Source organism: Rhinatrema bivittatum, chromosome 6 (genome assembly GCF_901001135.1).
Source record: "Rhinatrema bivittatum chromosome 6, aRhiBiv1.1, whole genome shotgun sequence".
NCBI lineage: Eukaryota > Metazoa > Chordata > Amphibia > Gymnophiona > Rhinatrematidae > Rhinatrema > Rhinatrema bivittatum.
Window position 1 is genome coordinate 205,292,063 of NC_042620.1, and position 26,195 is coordinate 205,318,257.

A 26,195-nucleotide genomic window follows, 5' to 3' on the forward strand; every position below is an offset into this window, starting at 1 on the left:
CTGCAATTTGGGAGCTCTGATTGAGATGTTGGCTCCGACTAATGATGTGGGATCCCTTTTTCTGTTGGCAGACAACGGGGGTGCATCGGCAGGAAGGACAGAGGTTGCAGATGAGGATGTAGCATAGAAACGAAATTCTGTAGAATGCTAGTAATTTGACCTATTGCCTGGTTCATCCAGAAACTGGGAGAAAAAGGGAGCCCAATTCCCTCTGCCACTGACCTGTGTTGATTACCTTGAGAAGAAGGCTGCAGGTATTTTGGAGTTTGATCAATGGAGGGTAGTTCTCTAGAGTACAAAGTGTTGGGAATGGTAATGCTGCTAGGAGGATTAATGAAACTATAGGCTGGAATGCAGAGATGAGGGTTCCAGCCAGGACTCCTTGTGTCTTGGATGCAACTCCTCCTGCAGGTGTGAAGAACCCCTTTTGTGGGGGATGTTGCAGAGAGCCCTGAAAAACCTCTTCCCTACGCAGAAATTACACACTAGCAGAATCTCACCTCCATCACAAATACAATAGCCCCCCCCCCCCCCCAAATAAAAACCAGGCAGATCATCACCAAATACAGTATAAGTGATCACAGACTAGAAAGATGCAGGCAAAAACTAAAATGGACACCTCAAGAAGACAGACTGTATACAATGCAATACTGGAGAAATAGAAAGAACATAAGAACATAAGAAAATGCCATACTGGGTCAGACCAAGGGTCCATCAAGCCCAGCATCCTGTTTCCAACAGTGGCCAATCCAGGCCATAAGAACCTGGCAAGTACCCAAAAACTAAGTCTATTCCATGTAACCATTGCTAATGGCAGTGGCTATTCTCTAAGTGAACTTAATAGCAGGTAATGGACTTCTCCTCCAAGAACTTATCCAATCCTTTTTTAAACACAGCTATACTAACTGCACGAACCACATTCCCTGGCAACAAATTCCAGAGTTTAATTGTGCGTTGAGTAAAAAAGAACTTTCTCCGATTAGTTTTAAATGTGCCCCATGCTAACTTCATGGAGTGTCCCCTAGTCTTTCTACTATCCGAAAGAGTAAATAACCGATTTACATCTACCCGTTCTAGACCTCTCATGATTTTAAACACCTCTATCATATCCCCCCTCAGCTGTCTCTTCTCCAAGCTGAAAAGTCCTAACCTCTTTAGTCTTTCCTCATAGGGGAGTTGCAATTCCTTCTGTGCTGCGCAAACTACAACGAAAGAAGAGATGGCCACATTTCCCAAAGCTGACAGAGAAAATCCAAGACTTCCCCCAAAAGAGTGGGAAAGAAAAACTAATCAGGAAAAGACGAGAAATCGTGGCAATAGCAGCTGTTGACTGATCAGGCACGTCCTGTATCTGAGTTGTGTGATAAATAAGAAATAACAAATAATCTTGGCCAGAAGTGAAACCTTTCTAGTAGCGATTTGTCCCTGATATACTTTTCGCTACCTGTCTCTTTACTTGATTTACTACCATTTTGTAGCTTTTCCCCTTCTTTTTCTTCTTTTATATTACTTTAGAAATCTATGTAAAACTGTGCCAATAGAGTTAGCTGAGTCTGAATCAGTTCTAACAGCCCCTGCTGATCTTTCTCGTGTTTCCTTGGCTACCAGGACAGAAGTCTTTTTTTCTGCTTGCCGTCCTGCACAGCCCTGCAACAGGGTAACAGCTCCTGACCAGCAAAAATGCAGGCGAGAATATCGAGCGCTCTCAAGCACCCACAGAGCAGGCTCTTATGGAGGGAGGCTGGGTTATCTTCGCTCCGCCCCTGAACTGAGGGCTCGAGACCTTGGCGCCCAGAGGTGGGTGGGACTGGCAGCGGTGATCTGTAGTGGCAGCGACAGCCAGAAGGTTGAAGGTTGCAGGCATCGAAAGCGGGAGGAAGCAAATCGCATACAAAGGGTGACCCACTGAGAAGCTGCCAGCATGGCTGCCCCGGAGCTAGAAAAACTGCGGATGTGTGGTGCTGGGATGGCGATTGCTGTACTCACCAGTGGGGGAGACGCTCAAGGTAAGAGGGGAGAGAGGATAGGGGATAATGCAAGAAAGTCTCAGCGCTAACAAGGGGAAGGTTTTTTTTTGTTTTGTTTTTTTTTTTTTACAATTTTTCATCTTTTGTTTACGGAGCCAGCCAGCCATAACCTCCACTTCGCCCGCCCTTCCCGTTATTTACTCTACTGGCCACAGGGCTGGAGAAGGACAGATATCACTAACACAAATCTTCTAACTTTGGCATTTCTTTTTTTTTCTTTTATGCATTTGCAGCTTATCTTCTCCTAGTTTCACCTTTCCCTCCTCACCCTTCATGTTTCTTCCTTTCACTCTGATCCCTTCAGCTATCACAATCCTTCTCTCGGCTCCCCCCCATCAGATACTGCCTCTTTCAGTCCTACAGAGCTTCTCTCAATGTTCTCTCCATTCTTCCAGACCATGACCCCTCTCTGTTCCTTCCTTACAGCTTTGTGTGTCCCTTCTCCCATTCTCTCTGTCTGCTTCTCTTCCTCTTTCCCAGATTGTTCCTTGTCCCCTTTCCCAGCCCTTTAAGCTTCTTACCCAGCTCATCTAATCTTCACAGCTTATGTCCAATATTCCAGCCCCTCTCCCTTTATCCTATTGCCTTTCCTCTCACAGTCGCTGTCTTCTTCCCCTTTTGTAGCTCCTCTCACAGCCAAAATGTGCTCTTTCTCTCCATTCCCATCTCTTTTAGCAATATTCTCTTTCTTGGTTAGGATCCTGTTTATCAGCTGCCCTTCCCACTCCTTTCTCAGCTGCTTTTTTAGTCATTCAGAAAACTTTATTGGCAAGACCATTTTCCATGTGTTGCAAAAGTAATACACAGAATGAAATAAAAAGGGAAAGTAAATAGGAAAAATATGACAAAATGATAACAGTAAGTTAGTTACATGTTATAGAAAATACAATATCAGGGGGAAATGTCAGGTTTTGGTGCTGGTCTGAATTGTACCTGCTTAGATTTCATATTTTGCTGTTTAGCTGCTGTTTCCCCAAGATTATATAGAGATTTTCCTGCTCTTTCTTTTATGGGAAGTAAGAATTTCTCTTGTCACGTTTGGGAAATGTGCAACTATATCATTGTATTTTGTACAGTACAGGAGTGTAACACAGCGAATGACTTTGATTCCAGAAAGGAGGCCAGAAGACAAAAGCAGCTGGATTCAGGCTTTCTCAAGCAAAGTCTTTTATTATGTACATCACAAATGAATAATCAAATAATATGAAGCAGCTACCTCTCCTGAATTAATCACAAACAAAGGAGAGAGGAGATTCAACTCACTCAACAAATCTAACGAATCAAATATCAGTGAACTTGTTAATTACCCGGCAAATGACAATATCATCAAGATTGTTGCTCTAGTGTTGTAATCTGCAGCCTCTCGCCACGCAATGGGCCGCAGGCTGTTATCAGCTTACAGAGCTTGATTTTGTATAATCATTTACTGTCATTTGTCCACCCACCAAATACCTTTATTCAAAAACCAAACCTACAACCTTATTAATATTTTCCTAAAATTTAAACTTTAACTGAACGAAATGTTCTTTAGATATTAAATTCAACAAATTGAATACTTAGCCATAAATTTTTCATCGAGCAGCTACAGTGCTTTGCTGTTCAATTTAAATATCCCAACATGTTTCGACTGAAGTATCAGTCTTCTTCAGGGGAATTGTAATATCTCGAGTCAGGCCAACATATTCCATGTATCCTAAAAATTAAAAACCAGAAATTAAAACCACTCAAAGCAGACCACACAGCCAAAAATCTAACATAAACCATAATCCATTATTTCAACGTCTAGGGATATGCTCCACTTACCCGGACCGAATTTAAAGGTCTCTCTAGGGATTCTGAAATGGCGCCTCAGCGTCCTAGTTGATCTCTACAGCCGTATTCACTCCGAATTTAAGCACATCCCACAAGTTCTAGCAACCGGAAATCCGGATCCTCTAAACCCAATAAACTCCATTGCCCACAGTTCTATGCACTTAAAACGCCGCAATTTTCTAAAACACTGACCAATCAATGTCTTTATTTAATCCATCTGGATCAACCGTATTGAAATAGTAAATCCATTTTTGCTCTCTTTGGAGAAGATAACCATCAAAATCACCTCCACGACTCTTGGGCAAAGGTTTTTCTATTACAGCAAATCTTAGAACATCGAACGTGTGCAAATGTGAAAGGCAGTGCTGTACTACCGGCGCTTCAACCTTGCCACGTGTGATGGCACTCCTGTGTTCGATCATGCGGGTCTTTAAACAACGTATGGTTTTGCCAATATATAAACGGGGACACGGGCACCATAACCCGTAAATCACACCCTTAGACTCGCAATTAGTGAGAGACCGAAACTGAAATTTGCCATTAGCAAAAAACGGTAGAACACTACCTGCAAAAGATTGAGTGCACACAGTGCAATTCCCACAAGGAAAGTGTCCTTTGATACCAAGATCTCTGATCTCTCCATCATTTTTTTCATCTGCAAAGTCTGAGTGTACTATCATGTCTCTCAGGTTTCTTCCTCGCTTAAAGGCAAACCTTGGGAGTTCATTAAACCCATCATGTAAATGTAAAATGTGCCAAAATTTTTTTATAATATTATGAACTTTATAAACTTGTGAGGAAAACGGCAATGCACACACCAACCTGTTGTTGTCATGTTGAACATTCTTGGGCAAAAACAATAAATCTCTGTTGATCCAGCGTGCTCGTTTATACGCCTTCCTAACAATCTGAGGTGGGTAACCTCTTTGCTGGAAATTCTGGCTCATCACTTGGGCTTTCAATTTATACTCTCTGATATCTGAGCATAGTCTTCTTAATCGCAAAAATTGACCATAGGGTAAGTTATTGCGCAGGTGGTGAGGATGACAGCTGTCATACCGTAGCAATGTATTTCTGTCAGTCGGCTTGCGATGTATGGAGAATTCAAACCCCATAGGTTGTAACATAATTGAAATGTCCAGATATGCTACTTGATTCTTGTCAAAATTATACGTGAACTTCAAATTGTTATCACAACCTTCCAACCATTCCATAAATCTTATGAATTCGCTAAGCTCACCCTCCCATACCACCAGAATATCGTCAATATATCGTCTCCATAATTTTATATGGTTGTTAAAGGGATTGTCTTTCACAAATTTTTCTTCGAAATTCCCCATATATAAGTTAGCCACGTCAGGCGCCATTGTGGCACCCATAGCCACCCCTTTCTTTTGAAGGAAAAATTCCTTGTTGAACATGAAGAAGTTTTGTTCTAGGGCTATACGTGCCAAAGTTGTTAAAAATGTAGATGGAATCCGAGATGTCACTTCACTCAGTTTGGCTGCAATAATTTCAATAGCCTCTTGCTGCGGAATATTCGTGTAAAGCGAAACCACATCAATAGTGGCTAGCGCCAAACGATCATTGGGGAATAATTGTGCAGTCAAAAATTCTAACTGGCACATCAAATCAGACGAATCCCTGACATATGATGGGAGTCTACTCACCATCGGTGCCAAAAATTTGTCGACGAAAATTGATAGTGGTTCCAACAATGAACCTCTGGTAGACACAATCGGTCTACCAGGGGGGTTCACTAATGTCTTGTGAACTTTCGGCAGTATGTACAATACCGGTATCTTTGGGAAGTCAACTGTCAGAAATCTTTTCTCACGAGAAGTGATCCAAAACCTGGAAAAAGCCATCTCAACCAAGTAATCAATATCTTTTTTCATCTCTACAGTAGGATCTTCTACTAATCTAGAATAGTAAACTGGATCATTCACCTGACGCATCACTTCGGTCTGATAATTCTCTGCATCCATTACAACCACCGCCCCGCCTTTGTCGGTGGCTTTAATAACAATTGAAGAATCTTGTTTTAATTCAATTAATGCACTATGTTCAGACTCAGAGATGTTGGATTCAGTTGTGAATGCCAACTTCTGTAGATCACGTATCTCTTTAACCACTAAATCTCTAAACGTACTAATAGCAGGATCCATAATTCCCGGGGGGCACCACTTAGTTTTAGGAAAAACTATTGAAGAATCACTCTGACACACATGGTTACCAAAATAAACCTTAAGCCAAAGTTGGCGAATAAATTTGTACAAATGTTTCTCAACCTCAAATAGATCAAATCTTACAGTAGGTACATACGACAACCCCTTCTCTAGCACAGCTATTTTGTTGTCACTTAATATGCAAGAGGATAAATTAATTACCGTTGACTCACTTAATCTTGATCCTGTTGCGAGCGAGTAACTGGACGGGATCGAGTTTGTTGTTGACTCGTTTTGGATCCTCGACCTGCAAACTTGGAGTTTTTTTGCTCTTGAAACTTCACTCGTCTGTTTTGTTTGCCATCGTTGGAATTTGTACCATCTTCACCAGATGACTCAGACGACGACGAACTCGAATTCTCAAAATTGCGTGACTTTTTGTTCTGATTACGTTTATAGTTCGGTTGCATCCAATAGTACACAGAGCCCTTTTGATAATCGCGTTCGTCGCCAGAATTTCCAGCAAAGAGGTTACCCACCTCAGATTGTTAGGAAGGCGTATAAACGAGCACGCTGGATCAACAGAGATTTATTGTTTTTGCCCAAGAATGTTCAACATGACAACAACAGGTTGGTGTGTGTATTGCCGTTTTCCTCACAAGTTTATAAAGTTCAGAATATTATAAAAAAATTTTGGCACATTTTACATTTACATGATGGGTTTAATGAACTCCCAAGGTTTGCCTTTAAGCGAGGAAGAAACCTGAGAGACATGATAGTACACTCAGACTTTGCAGATGAAAAAAATGATGGAGAGATCAGAGATCTTGGTATCAAAGGACACTTTCCTTGTGGGAATTGCACTGTGTGCACTCAATCTTTTGCAGGTAGTGTTCTACCGTTTTTTGCTAATGGCAAATTTCAGTTTCGGTCTCTCACTAATTGCGAGTCTAAGGGTGTGATTTACGGGTTATGGTGCCTGTGTCCCCGTTTATATATTGGCAAAACCATACGTTGTTTAAAGACCAGCATGATCGAACACAGGAGTGCCATCACACGTGGCAAGGTTGAAGCGCCGGTAGTACAGCACTGCCTTTCACATTTGCACACGTTCGATGTTCTAAGATTTGCTGTAATAGAAAAACCTTTGCCCAAGAGTCGTGGAGGTGATTTTGATGGTTATCTTCTCCAAAGAGAGCAAAAATGGATTTACTATTTCAATACGGTTAATCCAGATGGATTAAATAAAGACATTGATTGGTCAGTGTTTTAGAAAATTGCGGCGTTTTAAGTGCATAGAACTGTGGGCAATGGAGTTTATTGGGTTTAGAGGATCCGGATTTCCGGTTGCTAGAACTTGTGGGATGTGCTTAAATTCGGAGTGAATACGACTGTAGAGATCAACTAGGACACTGAGGCGCCATTTCAGAATCCCTAGAGAGTCCTTTAAATTCGGTCCGGGTAAGTGGAGCATATCCCTAGACGTTGAAATAATGGATTATGGTTTATGTTAGATTTTTGGCTGTGTGGTCTGCTTTGAGTGGTTTTAATTTCTGGTTTTTAATTTTTAGGATACATGGAATATGTTGGCCTGACTCGAGATATTACAATTCCCCTGAAGAAGACTGATACTTCAGTCGAAACATGTTGGGATATTTAAATTGAACAGCAAAGCACTGTAGCTGCTCGATGAAAAATTTATGGCTAAGTATTCAATTTGTTGAATTTAATATCTAAAGAACGTTTCGTTCAGTTAAAGTTTAAATTTTAGGAAAATATTAATAAGGTTGTAGGATTGGTTTTTGAATAAAGGTATTTGGTGGGTGGACAAATGACAGTAAATGATTATACAAAATCAAGCTCTGTAAGCTGATAACAGCCTGTGGTCCATTGCGTGGCGAGAGGCTGCAGATTACAAAACTAGAGCAACAATCTTGATGATATTGTCATTTGCCGGGTAATTAACAAGTTCACTGATATTTGATTCGTTAGATTTGTTGAGTGAGTTGCATCACAAATGAATCGCATAGTCTGATTATCTCAGCAGTTAACTCTGTCATAAAGTTAGGGTAGCCCTATCACAAGGTTAGGGCCTTCAGACACTCCCTGTAGTATCTGTAGCCTCTCCTGGACCTTGGATTTCTGCCTCTCCCTTGGGAGCCACACTCTCCCTTTGCTTCCCTCCTGGGTGTTCCTTAAAGTGGACTGGCTAGATAATTGGAGCTGGTCCTTTAAGGCATGCAGGGGGTCTTCTCCTATGCATTCTTTCACAAGAAGGAAATGCATTTCTGTTTCTGTTTCTCTGGTGTTGCACTGCATACAGAGACTGTCTTGTGATTTCCAATTCATTTTTTGTCTGCATGTTTACTAGTTTGTGGTCACTTATTCTGTATTTGGTGAGGATCTGTGTGGTTTTTGGGGGGGAGGGGGGGTTTGCATTTGTGACTGAGATAAGGTATTCTTTTAATGTGTATTTCCTGTGTGTAAGCCCTGTATTTAGATTCTCCTTTGTGAGTCATGAAGGGGGTACACATTCAATATAAAGGCCAAGTCTCTGGTTTCACAGTGTCTTTTTTTTTTTTTTCAAATACCCAGTTGGAGGGTCCTCTTTAGGTTGGGGTGGGGTAGGGCCCTGGGAATTAATTGTCTTTCTTTGAGTATCAATAAACAAGATCTACACAAAGCTGGTGATCCAACACATCTTTACTGATGAAGTAGTTCAAATATGAAAAATTGGCACTGGGTACAAATCTTTTTCAGATACTTTCCATAAAGAAATTCAACATAGTAAATCTGTGAATTTGTGATTTTCTAATTTCTTGCTCTGTCCCTCAGAATCCCTTCCTTTATTCTTGAGTAGAATATGAAACTTCTCTGGGTAAATTGTAAAAAGTGGGTCCTCTTCCCAGTTTAGTTCCCCAGTCTAAAAACTGGAATCCAAATATCTATTTGATCTTGAATTTTCCAACTTCTCCTGTCTTATGCACCTTGTAGATTCCTCCTGGCAGGAGGTTCATCCACAACTGATACCCTCCTGGCAGGGTATCAGTTGTGGATGAACACCGTAAAGATGCCACTTCTCTCTCCTGTTTCTCTTCCAGTGCTGAATATTGTAAGGGTATACTTTCTCCATCTTCTCCACTCTTTTGCTGGATGGACAAGGAATCCCTTAGAATAAGGAAGGGGTGAGCAAACTAGGGATGGCCCCTCAGAGGGAGCTTGAACAATCCTGAAGGGAATGCATTGGCTGCCAAAATCAGGGAGGAAAAAAATGGCTAAGCTGTCAAGTAGAGGCTTTGCAAGCTCAAGAGGAAAGGAACTGACAGAACATTTATTTATTTAAGCAATTTATAAGCAATTTTATTTAAGCAATTCTACTAGTCTGCAAATCTTGGTGGATTACAATTATACATACATAATCATAAATCAACAAGCAACTTATAAAACGCTTCATAAACATATAAAAGTAAGAATTACCTGGAATTGACAAAAGCATCCTATCTGACAATTATAGTTGCCTAACTTGCATTATGACTCTAAGAGGGGACCTTAAGAGGGAAATGCCATTGTGAAAAACTATGTTTTGAGAGTTTTCCTAAAGTGGAGCAGATCCTTCTCTGCCCTGATATCCTCAGGCAGGTAGTTCCACAGTGGGCCTGCTATTTTAAACATTTGATTTCTTGATTCAGTTAGCTTTATTTCTCTTATAATGATGACATGAATGGTACCTGCTTCTCATTCTATTGAATTTCTTCAGCAGTGTCTCCATTAATTTTCCCACCACCGATGTGAGGCTAACTGGCTTGTAGTTTCCAGCCTCCTCTCTGCTACCACTCTTGTGACATGTGACCACCGCCGCTCTTCTCCAGTCCTATGGCACCACTCCTGTTTCCAGGGATCTATTGAAAAGGCTTTTCAGCGGATCTGCCAGCTCATCTCTGAGCTCCCTCAGTATCCTGGGGTGTACCTTATCTGGCCTCATGGTCTTGTCCACTTTCAATTTGCCTAGCTCTTCCCATGCATTCTGTTCTGTAAATGGAGTTTTGTCTACCCTATCCCCATCTACAATCTTGTCTCCCAGCAACGGTCCTTCTACAGGGTCTTCTTTAGTAAACACTGACCTGAAGTATTTGTTTAATATTTCTGCCATTTATTCTTCTCTCTCCACACATTGTTCCTTGTCACCTTTCAATTTCACTATACCACTACGTACCTTCCTTCTTTCTCTGCTTTATCTCTTTGGCAATTGTTTTTCCACTTGACCTTTTGCTTTCCTGATTTCTTTCTTCATCTCTCTCAGTGTAACCAAGTATTCTTCCCTGTGTTCCTCTTTTTGGGATCCTTTATACGTCTTGAACACTGTTCTTTTTGCCTTTATATTTTCAGACACTTCCTTAGAGAGCCAGATCAGGTTTTTTTTCCTCTTACTTTTGTTTACTTTTCTAAACACATGTATTTGTTGCCTTTGTAATAGCTCCTTTTCAGTTTGGCCCACTGTTGTTCCATCTCACCCATTTCCTCCCAGTTTTCCAGTTCTTCCTTTAGGAACATTCCCATTTTAACAAAGTCAAAGTCTGTATTCGTGAAAGTCAAAAGTCAGGACTTTGTGTGTCTTCTCTGTATCCTGTTTGCGATATCAAATTATACTGTTTGATGGTCACTAGTGCTCAGGTGGGCACCTACTTGGACATTTGAGACATTTGAGACCTTCAAAATACACCCGTCTAAAAACCACCAAAGAACGTTCCTTTTCCACAGCAGGCCTGGTCCTCTGGAATAGACTTCCGACCGACCTAAGACTGGAACCTTGCCTTCATACCTTTCGAAGACAACTGAAGACGTGGCTTTTCCTCCAAGCCTTCCCCTAGTCAAAATGCCACTTCGAACTCAGCCTAAGGAATGAGATAATTACCAATCTCATAACCAGTTATTTATTATTTATTTGTTGCTTATTTCCGCCCTACCTTTCTTCCTGGCTACTCTAGCCCCCAAGTTCAATGCCCCTGTTTTATGTAACTTTGCTTGATTCAGCCTTCTTGTTCTTGGTTACACTTGTTTTTCCCCCAAGTTCCATGTAAACCGGCCTGATGTGAATTTCTATTCGTGAAGTCCGGTATAGAAATATATATTAAATAAATAAATAAATTATCCCCATTTGTGAGGCCCTTGAAAATGTAACAGTATTGATGTCCAAATCTGCTTCCACCATTAGAGCATTAATAGCTGAGGTTATCAATGACCAAAATGTTCCTTGACATGCACTTATTCTGAAAGTTAGTTTTTTTTTTTTTAATTTTATTTTCTCAAACTAAAAAAAGCGGAGTAGATTGCACACTTTTTGCTTCAGTTAAAATATGCCCCCTCCTAAAACCAAGGGATACAATTATGCAATTATACAGAACTTCTATACTAGGCTCAAATATATATTAAACAATAAAAATTCACTTAGTGATTCAGAAAGCCTTGTGAATCCAGGAATACCTGCAGACAGATGACACTGTTCTTCCTCAGCACACTAGTCTTATGGCCAGGCAATCCAAGTAACTCCCCCCCCCCCCCCCCCATCTGTTTAAAAAGAGTTTCAGTAAGGCCACTTTTTAAGATGCCATAACTCAACATCTTAGAATTGGATAATTGACCCATTTCTTCTCTCCCATTGATTGCCAAGACAATTGAGTCATCAGTATTAAGTTAACACAATTTCTGGAAAATCATTCGTTATTAGACCATAAGAACATGCCATACTGGGTCAGACCAAGGGTCCATCAAGCCCAGCATCCTGTTTCCAACAGTGGCCAATCCAGGCCATAAGAACTTGGCAAGTACCCAAAAACTAAGTCTATTCCATGTTACCGTTGGTAGTAATAGCAGTGGCTATTTTAAGTCTACTTAATTAATAGAAGGTAATGGACATCTCCTCCAAGAACTTATACAATCCTTTTTTAAACACAGCTATACTAACTGCACTAACCACATCCTCTGGCAACAAATTCCAGAGTTTAATTGTGTATTGAGTAAAAAAGAACTTTCTCCGATTAGTTTTAAATGTTCCACATGCTAACTTCATGGAGTGCCCCCTAGTCTTTCTATTATCCGAAAGAGTAAATAACCGATTCACATCTACCTGTTCTAGACCTCTCATGATTTTAAACACCTCTATCATATCCCCCCTCAGCCGTCTCTTCTCCAAGCTGAACAGTCCTAACCTCTTTAGTCTTTCCTCATAGGGGAGCTGTTCCATTCCTGTACATAATGTATATAATAAGCAAATATGATGTTATCTAGCATGACATGTATCAATAATTCACTATATTAAGAACTTACGCTAAGAACCTATAATTACTTAGGTTCAGAACCAATTGCCATTTGCTCTATATTTCTATGCCTTTCTCTGCGTTCACCCAGCCCTTACCATGTTATTCCCTGTTAAATGTATTTTCTAAGCTTTTGTTATGATGTAAACCGATGTGATGTACATACTAACACCGGCATAGAAAAGGTTTTAAATAAATCATTTTGGTAGCCCTTCTCTGTACCTTCTCCATCGCAATTATATCTTTTTTGATGATTAAGCTCTCAATAAGGGCTGGTGCAATAGTATGATTTAGATAAGAGCCTGATTGATTTTTAATGAGAAAGTGTCTCTTGCCTAAAAATCAAGGGTTGAGCTAGAGGTGGGAAAGACAGACACTAGAATTAACTCCCTCTGGCTTGTTTATTATCTCAGACACACACACACAATCTCTAAAGAATATATCCCACTATTTCACCTCTCTCCAAACTTTTTTAAGTTCTAAGATTTCCCAAAGCTATATTTACCAATCCTCTTCAGCCACAATTAAATTGATCTTCACTGAAAGGATTGAAAGGTTTGAGATTCGCACGCCTAACAGTGTGCGCTTCCGGTCCTCTTCTATTGCAAAGGGTGCGGGGCCTCTGGAAGCTGGGGCTGTGGAGTTGAAAGCCTGGATCGCTTGCTGTGATCTCTGGAGTCCTCTTCTGGGGGATGCTGGGAGCAGTGTGCAGATGTTGTCCGAATACGATGAAGAATGCAAAGCCCCCACAGACTCTTTTGTGTGGTTATTATAACTGAAATCAAGCCGAATCATTCATGAAACGATTTGGGAATGACAGTCTTTTTGGGTGGAACTGTAAAGAAGGTGGTATCAACCACTCTAGCTGGATCAATAATATGCTGAAGCTCCATGGATGCATCAGTGGGTCAAAGAACCTAGATAGGGCATTGACTCTGGTGTTTTTCTCCACCAGGCAGTAAGTGAGGTAGAAGCAAGTCGGGCAAAGAATAGGGACCACCTGGCTTGAGGGGGTTTAGGTGTTTGGCGATCTGTAAGTACAGGAGGTTTTTCTGATCTGAAAAATGGTGAAAGGATGAACTGCCTCCCCCTTCCCCAACAGGTGCTGCCATGCCTCAAGAGCTAATTTGATGGCATCTATTCCTGATGCTGTAGTTCTTCTCTGTGGGTGAACATTTTCTGGAGAAAAAAAGCACAGTGTAATTTACCATTAGGTGCGGCCTGGAATAGCTTTGCACCTGCCTCCACTGAGGAGGTATCTACCTCTAAACAAAAAGGATGAAAAGCGTCTGGTTGGTCTAACAAGGGTGCAAACAGGTACAAACAGGAAGGCGGACTTTAGGTGATCAAAAGCCTGAACCACTTTGGGGGTCATTCTCTGGTGTTTGCGTCCTTTTTGGTAAGCACATGAGAGGAAGAGTGATCAGGGAGTATCTGTGAATAAATTGTTGATAATAGTTGGCAAAGCCAAGAAAGCACTGTAAGGCCTTGAGCTCAACTGGTTTGGCCCAGTCCACGATTGCAGAGAGCTTGAAAGGGTCCATTCGGAGTCCCTGAGTAGTTATAATGTACCCAAGGAAGGGGCATTTGGTTTATTCAAAGGCACACTTTTCAAATTTCGCATAAAGGCTGTGGACTCATAATCATTGCTGTGGTGCATTGAAAAAGATGAGGAATAGATTAGGATGTTGTCTAAGAAGACTATGTTGCATGAGTACAGCAGGTCTCAGAAGATGTAATTTATACAGGCTTGGAATATTGCCAAGCATTACATAGGCTGAAGGGCATAACAAGATACTTGTAGTGTCCATACCTCATGTTGAATACTCTTTTCCACGTAACTCCTTCTTTAATTTAAATCAGGTTAGATGCTCTCTCCCAAGATCCAAATTAGTAAATAGGGAGGCTCCTTGAAAGCTGTCGAAAAGCTTGGATAATCAAGGGCAGCATGTACTTGTTTTTGACGGTTATGGTGTTCATCCCTCAGTCTATGCAGGGATGTAGGAAGCAGTCCTTCTTCCCTACAAAAAAGAAGCCAGCCCCAGCAGGGGACGACAAAAGCCTAATGAAACCCCATTTGAGGTTTTCCTGGAAGTATTCTGTCATGGCCTGTATCTCCGGGATGGACAAGTAATGGGCTTTTCCTTGTGGTGGCATTTTCCCAGGTAGTAGAGCAATAAAACAGGGCTGGGCTGAGGCCACAAACTTTGTGCATCCTCAAAGCACTCATAGGATATATGACACTGCGGTGTGTGTTATTGACCATGCAGCTGTGAGGATACAAATTGAATGAAGTGTTCTTCATATCTGGTGCTACATGCCATAACTACATGTTTCAAAGAACAAGAACTAAAGATTGTATGCAATAGCGGATGCACAAATTTTGTGGCCTCAGCCCTGCAGGCGTGCAATAAGTTCTGCTCACATTTATTGCCCCTGAGGCAGCTCTCGACTAAAGAGCGAAACTCGGCCAGAGTCGGGCAAATTTCAATAAAGGGCTTCTTACATATACCGATCTTCGTTATCTTTACTGCTACACAGCCAACTGGTTCGGCTTCCGATTTGTTTTCTGGGTCCAAACCTCTGGTACAGAAACCACCGGTTCCATGGAACTTGAATGTAGTCCTTTCTCAACTGATGAAACTGCCTTTTAAGCCATTGGAGTTAGTTTCTGTTACTTTCTAGACGTGGAAAGTAGTGTTCCTTGTAGTAGAGATCTCAGCTAGAAGAGTCAGCAAACTGCAGGCTCTCATTCACTATCCAGAATACATGTAATTCTTTCATGGCGTGTGTCATTTTGTGTTTGTATAAGCAGTGATTGGAGCACATAGTGTGGACAGTTTTGAGTTGTGGTCGGACGTGAGATTTTTTTCTGTATTAATGAGAAGCTACTCACATTCAGATAAGTACAAATATTTCCAATTGGATAAACATAGGTAGAGCCATTCAGCAGATTGATTTATTGGTGAGGTTCAATTTCTGACATCGTCTGCAGCCCATTGTGAGGCATGAGACGGGTTATTGCATTTCTTCCACCTGAAGTCTGATGCTATGGCTTATACTGTATGTTATTTAATGATTATAGTTACATACATTTTGTTTTCTAAGTTTCACAACAGTTTATTAGATTTTTAGCCTCTTCTTTTTGCTATATATTGGATAATCATAGAAGACGACTCTGCTTTCTTGATTCAGTATATCGTTGTTATAAAAGGAGCACATAACACTATTTAAATTCCTGAAAATCATCTTTCAGAATCTTTTAGAGAATAATGTTATCTTTTTATAGTAATAATTAGTTTGTGTTTCAACTTCCCGATAGCAGGAATTAGTTTTTGTTGTGGTTTCAGGTGTGAACCTGCAGGTCTTCTGCAAGTCGCAGTGTGGGTAGCTCTGTCTGCACGATCATTTGCATCTCATCTTCATCTGGATCATCATCTCATCTTCATTGTAGTTGTGTAGATCAGCAGTTCTCAACCAGTGTACAACAACACACCAGGGTGCCACCAGGCAAATGCAGGTATGTTGCCACACTTCCTAGACCCCTACTGGTCAAGCTGCTCCCCCTGCCCCAGTGAGATGTGAACTCTTCCTCCGCCCAGGCCTGAAATGCTTATAGCCCAGGCGGAATGGGGCAGGAGAGCTGGAGTCAATGGCACTAGCAGCATGCTCTCTTCTTCCCGTCCCTGTGGCCCGGAAGAGGAAGTGGTGTGCAGCAGCTGCACGCACAGGAAGAAGAGACCATGTTAAGGTACAAGTGTGTGCAGCATTGGCCCAAAAGAGAAGAGTAGAACAGCCTGGAGCATTGTCAGCCCAGCCCCCGCAGTCGATGGGGACTCTTTTCTCGAGGCCATGAGGGTTGTAAGAAGAGGAGGCTGCCGCTGCCGCTAGTTGCTCTTCGGTTGGGAGAGAGAGAGAGTGCAAGTGAGCGAGCAAGCATGTGTGTTTGAGACCCTGTATGTGTGTGTGATTGAGAGCCTGTGTGTTTGAGAGAGAGAGAGAGAGAGAGAGAGCATGTGTGTGAGATTGAGAACCTGTATGTGTAAGTGAGAGAGAGATGTGATTAGAGCCTGTGTATAAGTGAGAGAGAGAGCATGTGTGTGACTGAGAGCAAAGAGAAAGTTGCTAGCAACCCCCTCCTCCTCTCCTGCTAATTCATAATAATCTCAGAGCACCTGCAAATCCAGTGTTCCCAGGTATGGAGAGCAGAGCAATTTTTTAATCCTTATTTTTAATTATTGGGTCTTTGTGTCTGCTGTTTTGAAATATTTTATCAGTGTCTATAAATTTTTATATACTTTTTCATTATTAGATATTCCATTCAGCAGCTGTTTTGAAATAATCTGTTCTTTTTATTATTATGGTTTTACTGCTATTGATTTTATATTTCTTGATTTGTTTTATGAGAACTGGTGATGTTTCTTTTTTTCTTTTGTTGCACTGTGTTGCATCGGCAGGCCGCGGAGCCAGCAACTGGCCTTCCTCACCTAGTGTCATGTTGTTTCGCCGGGGGTAGGCTCCGGCTATCCGACAGTGCGGGGGGGGGGGGGGGTGTCCCGGCGACCCCTCTTTGTGGCCTGCCTGCCGCTGGTAGCCCTGGAGCGCAGCGAAGACGCCGCCACTGGCCCTTCACTTCTGCTCCCCCTAGGCGTGTGTGCGCCTCTCCTGGTCATTTAAAGGGCCCGTGGCAGGTTTGGGCTGCTGGCCCCCTCCAATGATGTCATCAGACTGGGACTCTTTAAGGTGAGCTCTGATAAGCAGTCCGAATTAGCCATGCTGTCTGGGGACATCCTTCTAGGAGGGCAGGGTGGAGCTTAAGCAGGCTGACAGAGCTTTGCTCTGTGTGCGGCTGTGCGGCCTTTCCCGCATGGCTCCATCTTCTCCTCAGTCTCTTTGTTCCGCACTGCAGGTAGCACGTGGAATTTCGCTCTCTCCTCAGAGCTCGTTGTTTTTTCTTCAAATACAGAAAGCAAAGGATCGCAATCATGCCATCACAGCCTACCGGGTTCAAATTCTTTTTTTTTTTTTTAATTTATACTTTATTGAGTTTTTAAACAATTTAACATTGCAAAAACAAAGGAAAATACTCTGATATACAAATCTTTCTTTAGATATACATATCATTCATCAAAATGTTAATAGCAGCAGTATTTAGTCCACATCATGGAAGGCTTATTTAAAGGAAATTACTCAAATAAACTGTAATTTTACATTACCAACAAGGAGAATATACAATTTTTGCAGTTTTTACATCTCATCCTACTTCTTTATCCATCAGAAAGGACTCCAAATGGGAAGGATCCTGAAATATAAATTTATTCCTCAGCTAGAACACAGAGCACTTACAGGGAAACTTTAAATAAAAGGTAGCCCCAAGGGCTACTACACGAGGTTTTAAAGACAAAAATTGTGTACGTCTCACCTGAGTCGCTCTGGCCACATCTGGAAAAATTTGGATTGGTTGTCCACAAAAATTTCGATCTTTATTCTCAAAATATTTTTGTAAGATAATATTTTTATCCTTCTCCCTCCAAAAGGTTACTAATAAAGTAGATCTTTGTGGGATATCATCTATTGAATCTTCTAAAAAGGATGTTAAATTTGGGGAATGTTGAACAACATCCATCTCTTCTTGTCCCTCTTGTGTCCTTACTCTAGTCTTAGGTATATAATATAATTTCGATATAGTTGTGTCATCAATAGTTGAAATAGATAATACTTCTACCAAATATTTTTTCAGCAATTCAACAGCGGACAGGAGTCTTGTTTCAGGAAAATTTAACAACCTTAAGTTTTTATTTCGATTTTGGTTTTCAAGAACTTCCAGCTGCCGATGAATTGCCAACCCATCTTTAATAGAGGAACTATTTATTTCTTTAAGATTATCAATCTGGTTGGACATAGCACTAGTGCGTTCCTCAAGCTGTACCAAGCGATTATTATGGCCCTCCAAAACTTTTCTAATTTCTAAAGCCGTATTTCTATTCTGTTCTATTGAGTTTGTTACAATTTTCTGTAAATTATCCAAAGACATCCAAACATCCCTTAACGTTATATTTTGAGGAACGATGGATTCAGGGACCATTGTGCTTGGTCCCGGATTCAAACGTTCCTCAACTTTTTGCACATTTAAAGAAACATTTAACACATCAATATTAGTTTTCACAATATCTCTAGAGTCAGAAGTATTAAACTGGGATGTTGAAATAGATTCCATGCTGGATTGAGTTAACTGCTGTGGTCCCTGGGTTTCTGAGGATCCAGACGAGAAAGAAATATCAGGAATTGTTCTTAAATGAGTTGAACGTACCCCCCTGGTAATATGCGAGTCCATCGGTCCCCTCACAGGCAACCCTGGAGAGGAAGTCCAGACCTTTACCTTTCTTTTCCTGCCCATAAAAGCAGTGAAACAGCTGAAGAAAAAATTTTCAAGGAGGGGCGCGCGGCTTAGGCAGCGCGCCGACGGCAGTCCAATTTATGAGGGAATCAAGACCGTCCCCCTTCGATGACCTCACGTGGGGGGCGGAGCGTGCCGGTCCTCTGGTGTTCCCGACTGGACTCTCAAGGGGCTGGAGCCCCGACCTCAGTCCCGACCAGACCCTCTCGTAAGAGGGCTCTCTCCTCTACAGCGCCTCCAAGTAAAACGCCGCAGCCAGACCAATTTATGAGGGAATCAAGACCGTCCCCCTTCAATGACCTCACGTGGGGGGCGGAGCGTGCCGGTCCTCTGGTGTTCCCGACTGGACTCTCAAGGGGCTGGAGCCCCGACCTCAGTCCCGACCAGACCCTCTCGTAAGAGGGCTCTCTCCTCTACAGCGCCTCCAAGTAAAACGCCGCAGCCAGACCAATTTATGAGGGAATCAAGACCGTCCCCCTTCGATGACCTCACGTGGGGGGCGGAGCGTGCCGGTCCTCTGGTGTTCCCGACTGGACTCTCAAGGGGCTGGAGCCCCGACCTCAGTCCCGACCAGACCCTCTCGTAAGGGGGCTCTCTCCTCTACAGCGCCTCCAAGTAAAACGCCGCAGCCAGACCAATTTATGAGGGAATCAAGATCGTCCCCCTTCGATGACCTCACGTGGGGGGCGGAGCGTGCCAGTCCTCTGGTGTTCCCGACTGGACTCTCAAGGGGCTGGAGCCCCGACCTCAGTCCCGACCAGACCCTCTCGTAAGAGGGCTCTCTCCTCTACAGCGCCTCCTACCGGGTTCAAATTCTGCCAGTGCAGGAAAATAATGTCGGTAACGGAGGGGCACAATTATTGCTACTTGTTCCTCGGGCTGGATTACGACCAATCTGCATGTCGGGACTGTGGCCCCAGGCTCAACGCCAAGGTGCTGCCAAGATCGCCAGGCTCAGAGAAGGTAATTCAGGGTCCTGTGCCCCCAGCTCTGAGCGCTTGTTGGCCCACTCCTCCCCGGGGCCCCATCTGGAGAGTCCCAAAAAGTCTAAAAGGGCCTCCTCCATGGGACCACCGAAGAAGCCCACCTCCCCGGACAGCCTTTACCTTACACTTCGCAGACACACTTTGAGAAGATGGCGCCGCTCAGGAAAGGAGCACAGCCACACACAGAGCAAAGCTCTGTCAGCTTGGTTACGCTCCGCCCAGCCGTCCCAGAAGGATGTCCTCAGATAGCATGGCTAATTCATCCTGCTATCTACGGAAAACACCGTTTAGGGTAAGCAAACTTGCTTTTTTCTAGATTAACAAAACTAAAGGAAAGCAAGCTGAAAAATACTTTCAGCAGCCATAGATATACTGACATGATATAAAAAGTGTTTGTGCCCCAAACCCAGTTTTAAGGAAGAAAGCAGACGCTGTATTAGTTACATTCTTTTTCTCTCCATGTTGATGTTTCCCATGCCCCCTCACTTTTTGTCTCGGTCCCCATTCCTTCCTCGTCTTTCATTGCCCCAGTTTTCAGTTTGCTGACATTTGTAAACTTTGTATACTAATAGGTATGTATTCTATAAATATAAGGGAGAACAATCAAAAGATTTTATGCTGATAAACTCATGTTTACCTTACTAAAAATAGGGTTTGATTATTGCCCACAATGCACGTTGCTAAAAGTACATCAAAGTGCATTTTTTTGCCTGAGCTGAAAGTAGGCGGCAGTGGGGTTGGTGGGAGACAGTGTAATGAAAGATCCATCTGTACTTTGCTACCTGTTTCCAAGTAGGTGCACAAAAGTATGTGCTTTTCTGTGGCTAGCTGAATATTCAATGGGCAATTTTGCGGCAAGTTGCCCTTTGAAAATGCCGCAAAATTGCCCACAGGAAAGTGGGCAGATACTTTGTGCCTACGTACGTTTGCATCTGTTGGTGCAAAATTACCCACAGGAAAGTATGCACAGAGCTTTCATAATGAAAGCGCCACATGCATTTTGCACGATCTATATCAAATCAAAGTGAAATTACTCCTAACTTTATGTGAGGGATGTTTACAGAGTAAGGTGCAGCATTGATCGCCATTGTAACACATCCTCTGGGGGTCATAGCTGATATTACATTGAAATTGTTGACTCAGTGTGCTGTGGTGGTCGAAAAAGCAAACAGAATGTTAGAAACTGTTAGGAAAGAAATTGTAAATAAAACGGAGGATGTCATAATGCCTCTGTTTCGCTCCATGGTGAGACCGCACCTTGAATACTATATGCAATTCTGGTCACCACATGTCAAAAAAAAATCTATATTTGCATTGTTTGTGTGCTTGCCAGGTACTTGTGACCTGGATTGGCCACTATTAGAGACAGGATAATGGGCTTGATGGCCCTGTGGTCTGACCCAGTATGGCATATCTTATGTTCTTATGTAACCTTTCCTCTTTGGGCTACTTATTAAATATTTCCCAGTGATACAAGCCAGGTCAGTACAACTGGAAATGCCTGCCAGACACTGAGGTTGGGCTCCCTCATATACTTTTGGTAGTAATTCATTTTGATTTCTACAGCCTATGGATTATACCAACTATACTTTTTATGAAATCATAAAGTGATTTCTGAAATTATTTGGAGCAATGGAATACCACATGTCCAGTTTCTGGCTAACTTCCCTTTTTGAACGTACCTGGAATGATTCTATACTTGAGGAATTGATACTACTGGAGGGTTTGAAGAAGTGAATTAATCTTACTGTCTTCCTGCTGCTTGCAACTTTCTCTGCTACTTTTTTCCTATTTATTTAAGGCTGAAAGCTTGTAATCAGCAGAGGGAAACTCATCGCTTTCCCATGTATTTTATCTCCAAAATGACCATAAGTAATCCCATCGAGTGTATCACAGAGCTCTGCTCATCCTTGACCCTCTTTATTTAGCTTTTTTTCCCCTTTATTATACAGTGATGGCATCCAATGATTCATTCATTTTTTTTGCCTCTGTAGGAATGAATGCTGCAGTCAGGGCAGTCACTCGCATGGGAATCTACGTTGGAGCCAAAGTTTTCCTGATATATGAGGTTTGTTTTCTGTGGGGGGTTTTTTTCCAGTTTGCAGAGTCTAGTAGCTATAATTGGTCTTGAAGAAAACCAGACAGCTAAAGGAAGGACTTATGCTTGTTTATCAGCTTCCTCAAAACATACATATTTACTGACATCTGACAGATTTTTACTGGCATTTTTTTTCATTAATTTTTTTTTGTTTTTTATGGACACACCATTTATATAATGCAACAAGATAAGGCAAAAAAGCCCCCCATGAGTTCAAAGTTATATCAAATAAAGATCAGTTTGATATTATATATATATATATATATACACACACACACACTCTCTAAGGAAATGAAAAACAAGTTACTTCTAACAACTCTCTGGCTCTCTTTCTCCAGTTGGGAAATTGCCTCTCTTTGGGGTTCTTATTTTCTGAGCAGTATGGTGGATCATTTTCTCTGGGCAAGTGCAGTGGCTCAGGTAGCCACTTCTCTTTATCCATCTCTTTCTCTCTCTCTCTTCTGTTGGGTGGTATGGATGGTCAATCAGCTTCTTTTCAGCTGGATTGGGCTTGGCTAGAGGGCCTGAGTTTGCTTTCTCCCCATGCAGTGTCGACAGTAGTCAATCAGTAGTAAAGAAGTCTCTTTAAATTGCAGGTCCAGCCCATACTGCCATGCAGAAGGACCTCAGTTCAGTCCTTGAATATGGTCTTCCATTTTCACAGCTCCTGTGTGGGAAATAATCATAGTCATTGTTTGTGTGAAATCTGGTGGCCAGATTCAGAGCCCATGATTGCAGGGTTTTGCAAGGAGCTGTGAGTTCAACTTTGGAAAGTTTGCACACCCTAGTGAGAAAGGACTTCAGAAGATCATCTAGTTCAGAGATCCTCAAACTGCAGCACATGGGACCATATCTGGTCCCCTGTAACAGTAACCTCACTGCAATGATCAGACTAGTATATTGTGGGTTGAGGGTGGAAGAATATAAAATGGGGGGAACATTTTCCAGATAATTGTGAAAGAAGGCTTATGACCACAGATCCCAGCCCTAGTATCTATTGAGCTGTAAACCCAAAGAAGCAGGAGAAAACTGCTGGTCTAAGAAAATTGAAAAGAAGCCTGAGCATGCATCCCTTTTCGTTCCACCCACACATGGATGATGACAGAGGAAATTGGAAGAGATGCATGACCAAGTAGGGCTGATGGAAGGATGATAAGCACCTTAGACAAATCTTAAGCTTTGCACCCCCAAACTTACCTACTAGCAGCAGCTCCAGCTCCCTCCTACTGGCATTGGTGATGGCTCAGGTATAGCACTTCCACCTTTGACAGCAGTACTCCAGCACAGCAAACTCTCTCATTCCCTCTGCTCTCTTCCATAAAAGCCCTCCGTCTTAAAAAATAAATACAGGCAGAACAGAAAACATAGAGGAGAGAAACCATGTACATGTTCTTAAAGATTCTCATAAAGCACATAAGGGTGCACTAGCACATGTGCACTGGAATTTTAAGTCATGCGTGCAGTTGCATGCATATGTGTACTCCTAATTTTAAGCTGTTACTCAAGCAAACATACTTCACATATCTTTTTAGTACTTTGTCGGCTTTAATATACTCAGATAGATGGAATTTAAAACTTGTTTGTGCAAAGGACCTTCCTAGTTTTACCAAATAATCCACCAGTTTGTCCAGTTTATCTTGAGCTCTTCCAGACCCCTCTGGTTCTTCAGCCTGCACTCCTCCCAGTTGCCCCAGACCCCTCACCCTGACGTGTTAGGCCTAAAAAGCGATTTCTGCAGACTTATACCTTATCGGGAGCAGCAGTAAATATACGCAGCCAACAAGCTGCTGCGCACTGCGGCCTCTGGTTTTAAAATACAGATTTAGGCGTGTAACTGTTGGCCCTGCCCCTTTTCCACCCCTTTTTCTTTTTTGCTCACGCATGCATATATATGCACATATGTGACCCCTATTTAAAATAAACATTGCCCGTGTTCAACCCACATAGACAAGTAACCTTTTGAAAATTCACCTGTTAGTGTGTTAAAAATATCAGTCAGGCAGAGAGAACGCATGCAAAACCAGAAAGTCAGGAAATGGAACAGCTAGAGTTCATTTACAGAATATGGGAAAAGATTTCTAAAGAAAACCCCCCAGCTCTCATTATTTATTACAAAACCTAACCAAACTCGCGTGAAACTAGTCACGTGGACTAAAAATGGTATTAATTTCATTTGGAAAGCACATTTCACAAGAAAATCAAAATTCCACCCAAATTCCAGCAGGGAATGTAATTAAAGCTTATTTTTTTAAAAAAGATTCTTATCACTGATCACTTTCTTTACTGAATCTGACTGTAGGCTCTGTGCTTCAACAGAATGACTGGCATCTTCCGCTCAACCTTGCTTCCATGGCAAGACCTTAAACCAGGGGTCGGGAACCCATGGCTCGCGAGCCAGATATGGCTCTTTTGAGGGCTGCATCTGGCTCGCAGACAAGTGTCGCCATACTTCGCGGTTCCCCGCTGACCCAGCTGCTCCCCGGCCCTCCGCCGCCCGGGCTTAAAATGCTGTCAGCCCGGGCGGAACGCGGCAGGACAGCTGGAGTCAGCGGCACCGGCGTGCTCTCTTCTCCTCCCCCCCCCCCCGCGGCCCGGAAGAGGAAGTGGTGAGCATCGGGTGCCTGCGCGGAAGAAGAGACCACGCTAGTGTGGTCTCTTCTTCCCGCGCAGGCACCCGATGCTCTCCACTTCCTCTTCCGGGCCGCGGGGGGGAGGAGAAGAGAGCACGCCGACTGGAGTCATCCGGGTGCCTGCGCGGGAGTCATCGGGTGTCAGCCGGGTGCCAGCGCTGGAGTCATCGCGCAGGCACCCGATGCTCTCCACTTCCTCTTCCGGGCCGCGGGAAGAAGAGAGCACGCCGGTGCTCTCTTCTTCCCGCGGCCCGGAAGAGGAAGTGGAGAGCATCGGGTGCCTGCGCGGGAAGACCCGCGCAGGCACACTAGTGTCCGACGGGAAGAAAACTGCAGCGCGGCTCGGAAGAAAATGAAAATCTTCAAACCGCGGGCCGATGGGACTCCGCCTTCGCCTCCGCGAGGGCTGAAAATGAAGGAGGTTAGCGTTGGGAGGTGGCTGCTGCTGCCGCGAGTTCCCGGGGGGGGGGGGGGAGAGAGAGAGTGAATGAGCGAGCAAGCATGTGTGTTTGAGATCCTGTGTGTGTGAGTGAGAGATTGCATGTATGTGAATGATTGAGAGCCTGTATATGTGAAAGAGAGTATGTCTGTGATTGAGATCCTGCCTGTGAGAGAGAGAGAGAGCATGAATGTAAGTTTACCATTGGGAACCTGTATGTGTAAGTTTGTAATTGAAAACCTGTTTGTTTGAAAGAGTATGTGTGTATGATTGAGATCCTTTGTGTGTGAGAGAGATCATGTGTATGTATGATTAAGAGCCTGTGTGTATAAGTAAGAGAGAGATCATGTGTGTCTGTGTCTGATTGACAGCTGGTTTAGGTGATGGAGCATGTGAGTATGTGATTGAGAGCCTGTGTTTAAATGAGAGAGAGAGACCATGTGTGTCTGTGTGATTGAGAGCTGATTTAGGTGAGGGAGCATGTGAGTATGTGATTGAGAGCCTGTGTGTAAATGAGAGAAAGAGAGGACATGTTTGTAAGCATGTGAATGAGAGTCTGTGTGTGAGAGAAAAAGACAGCATGTATTTATGTGATTGAAAGCCTGTGTGTGTGTAAGCGTGAAAAGATAGACAGCATATGTGTAATTAAGAGCCTATATAAGTGAGAGAGAAAAACATTTGTATATGTGAGTGACTGAGAGCATGTGTGTATAGGTGTGTCATTGAGAGCCAGTGTGAGAGAGAGCGCTGGTATGTGACTGAGAGAGGAGAAAGTTCCAAGCAAACCACCCCACCTCCTGCTAATTCAGAACAATCTCAGGACACCTGGATATCAAACGTTCCCAGGTATGCAGAGCAAAAAAATTTTTGTATCCTTATTATTTTTCATTACTGGATCTTTGTGTCTGCTATTTTGAAATATTTTGTTGGTATCTGGAAATGTTTTATATGAGTTTTTAATTATTGGATATTCCACTCATCAGCTGTTTCGAAATATGTTCTTTTTGTTAGTACAGTTTTACTGCTGATGATTTTATATTTCTTGATTTGTTTTATAAGGATGTGTGATGTTTCTTTTTTCCTTTGTTACACTGCATACAGAGACTCTGGCTTGTTGCAGTTTCCAATTCAGTTTTTGTCTGCATGCTTCTTGTTATGCGTTTTGGTCTCTTTATTCTATGTTAGGTGAGGGACAGCACGTGATTCAGGTGAGGTTTTCTGCTGGCGTGTAGTTTCAGTGTAGGACTCTATAGCAGCCTGACTTGGTCCGTTTTCCTAATAGGAGATGTATTGGTGTCTTAAGGCCTGGTGTAATATTTTCAGA

At 42.6% G+C, this 26,195-nt stretch overlaps 1 protein-coding gene across 3 annotated transcripts in view; it reads left to right on the top strand.

The window, feature by feature from the left end:
• The first annotated feature begins 1,818 nt into the window (after positions 1 to 1,818).
• The window catches only part of PFKL (phosphofructokinase, liver type), a 236,743-nt gene continuing 212,366 nt past the window's right edge, over positions 1,819 to 26,195 (top strand). For 2 of the 3 annotated variants that reach the window (XM_029606470.1, XM_029606472.1), the window contains exons 1-2: positions 1,819 to 2,006; positions 21,699 to 21,772. In XM_029606470.1, the coding sequence (XP_029462330.1) occupies positions 1,922 to 2,006; positions 21,699 to 21,772 (159 nt within the window). In that variant the 5' untranslated portion in view covers positions 1,819 to 1,921. Of the gene's footprint in view, positions 2,007 to 15,671; positions 15,842 to 21,698; positions 21,773 to 26,195 lie in introns of all 3 variants that reach the window. The other variant, XM_029606471.1, reaches the window with a different exon arrangement.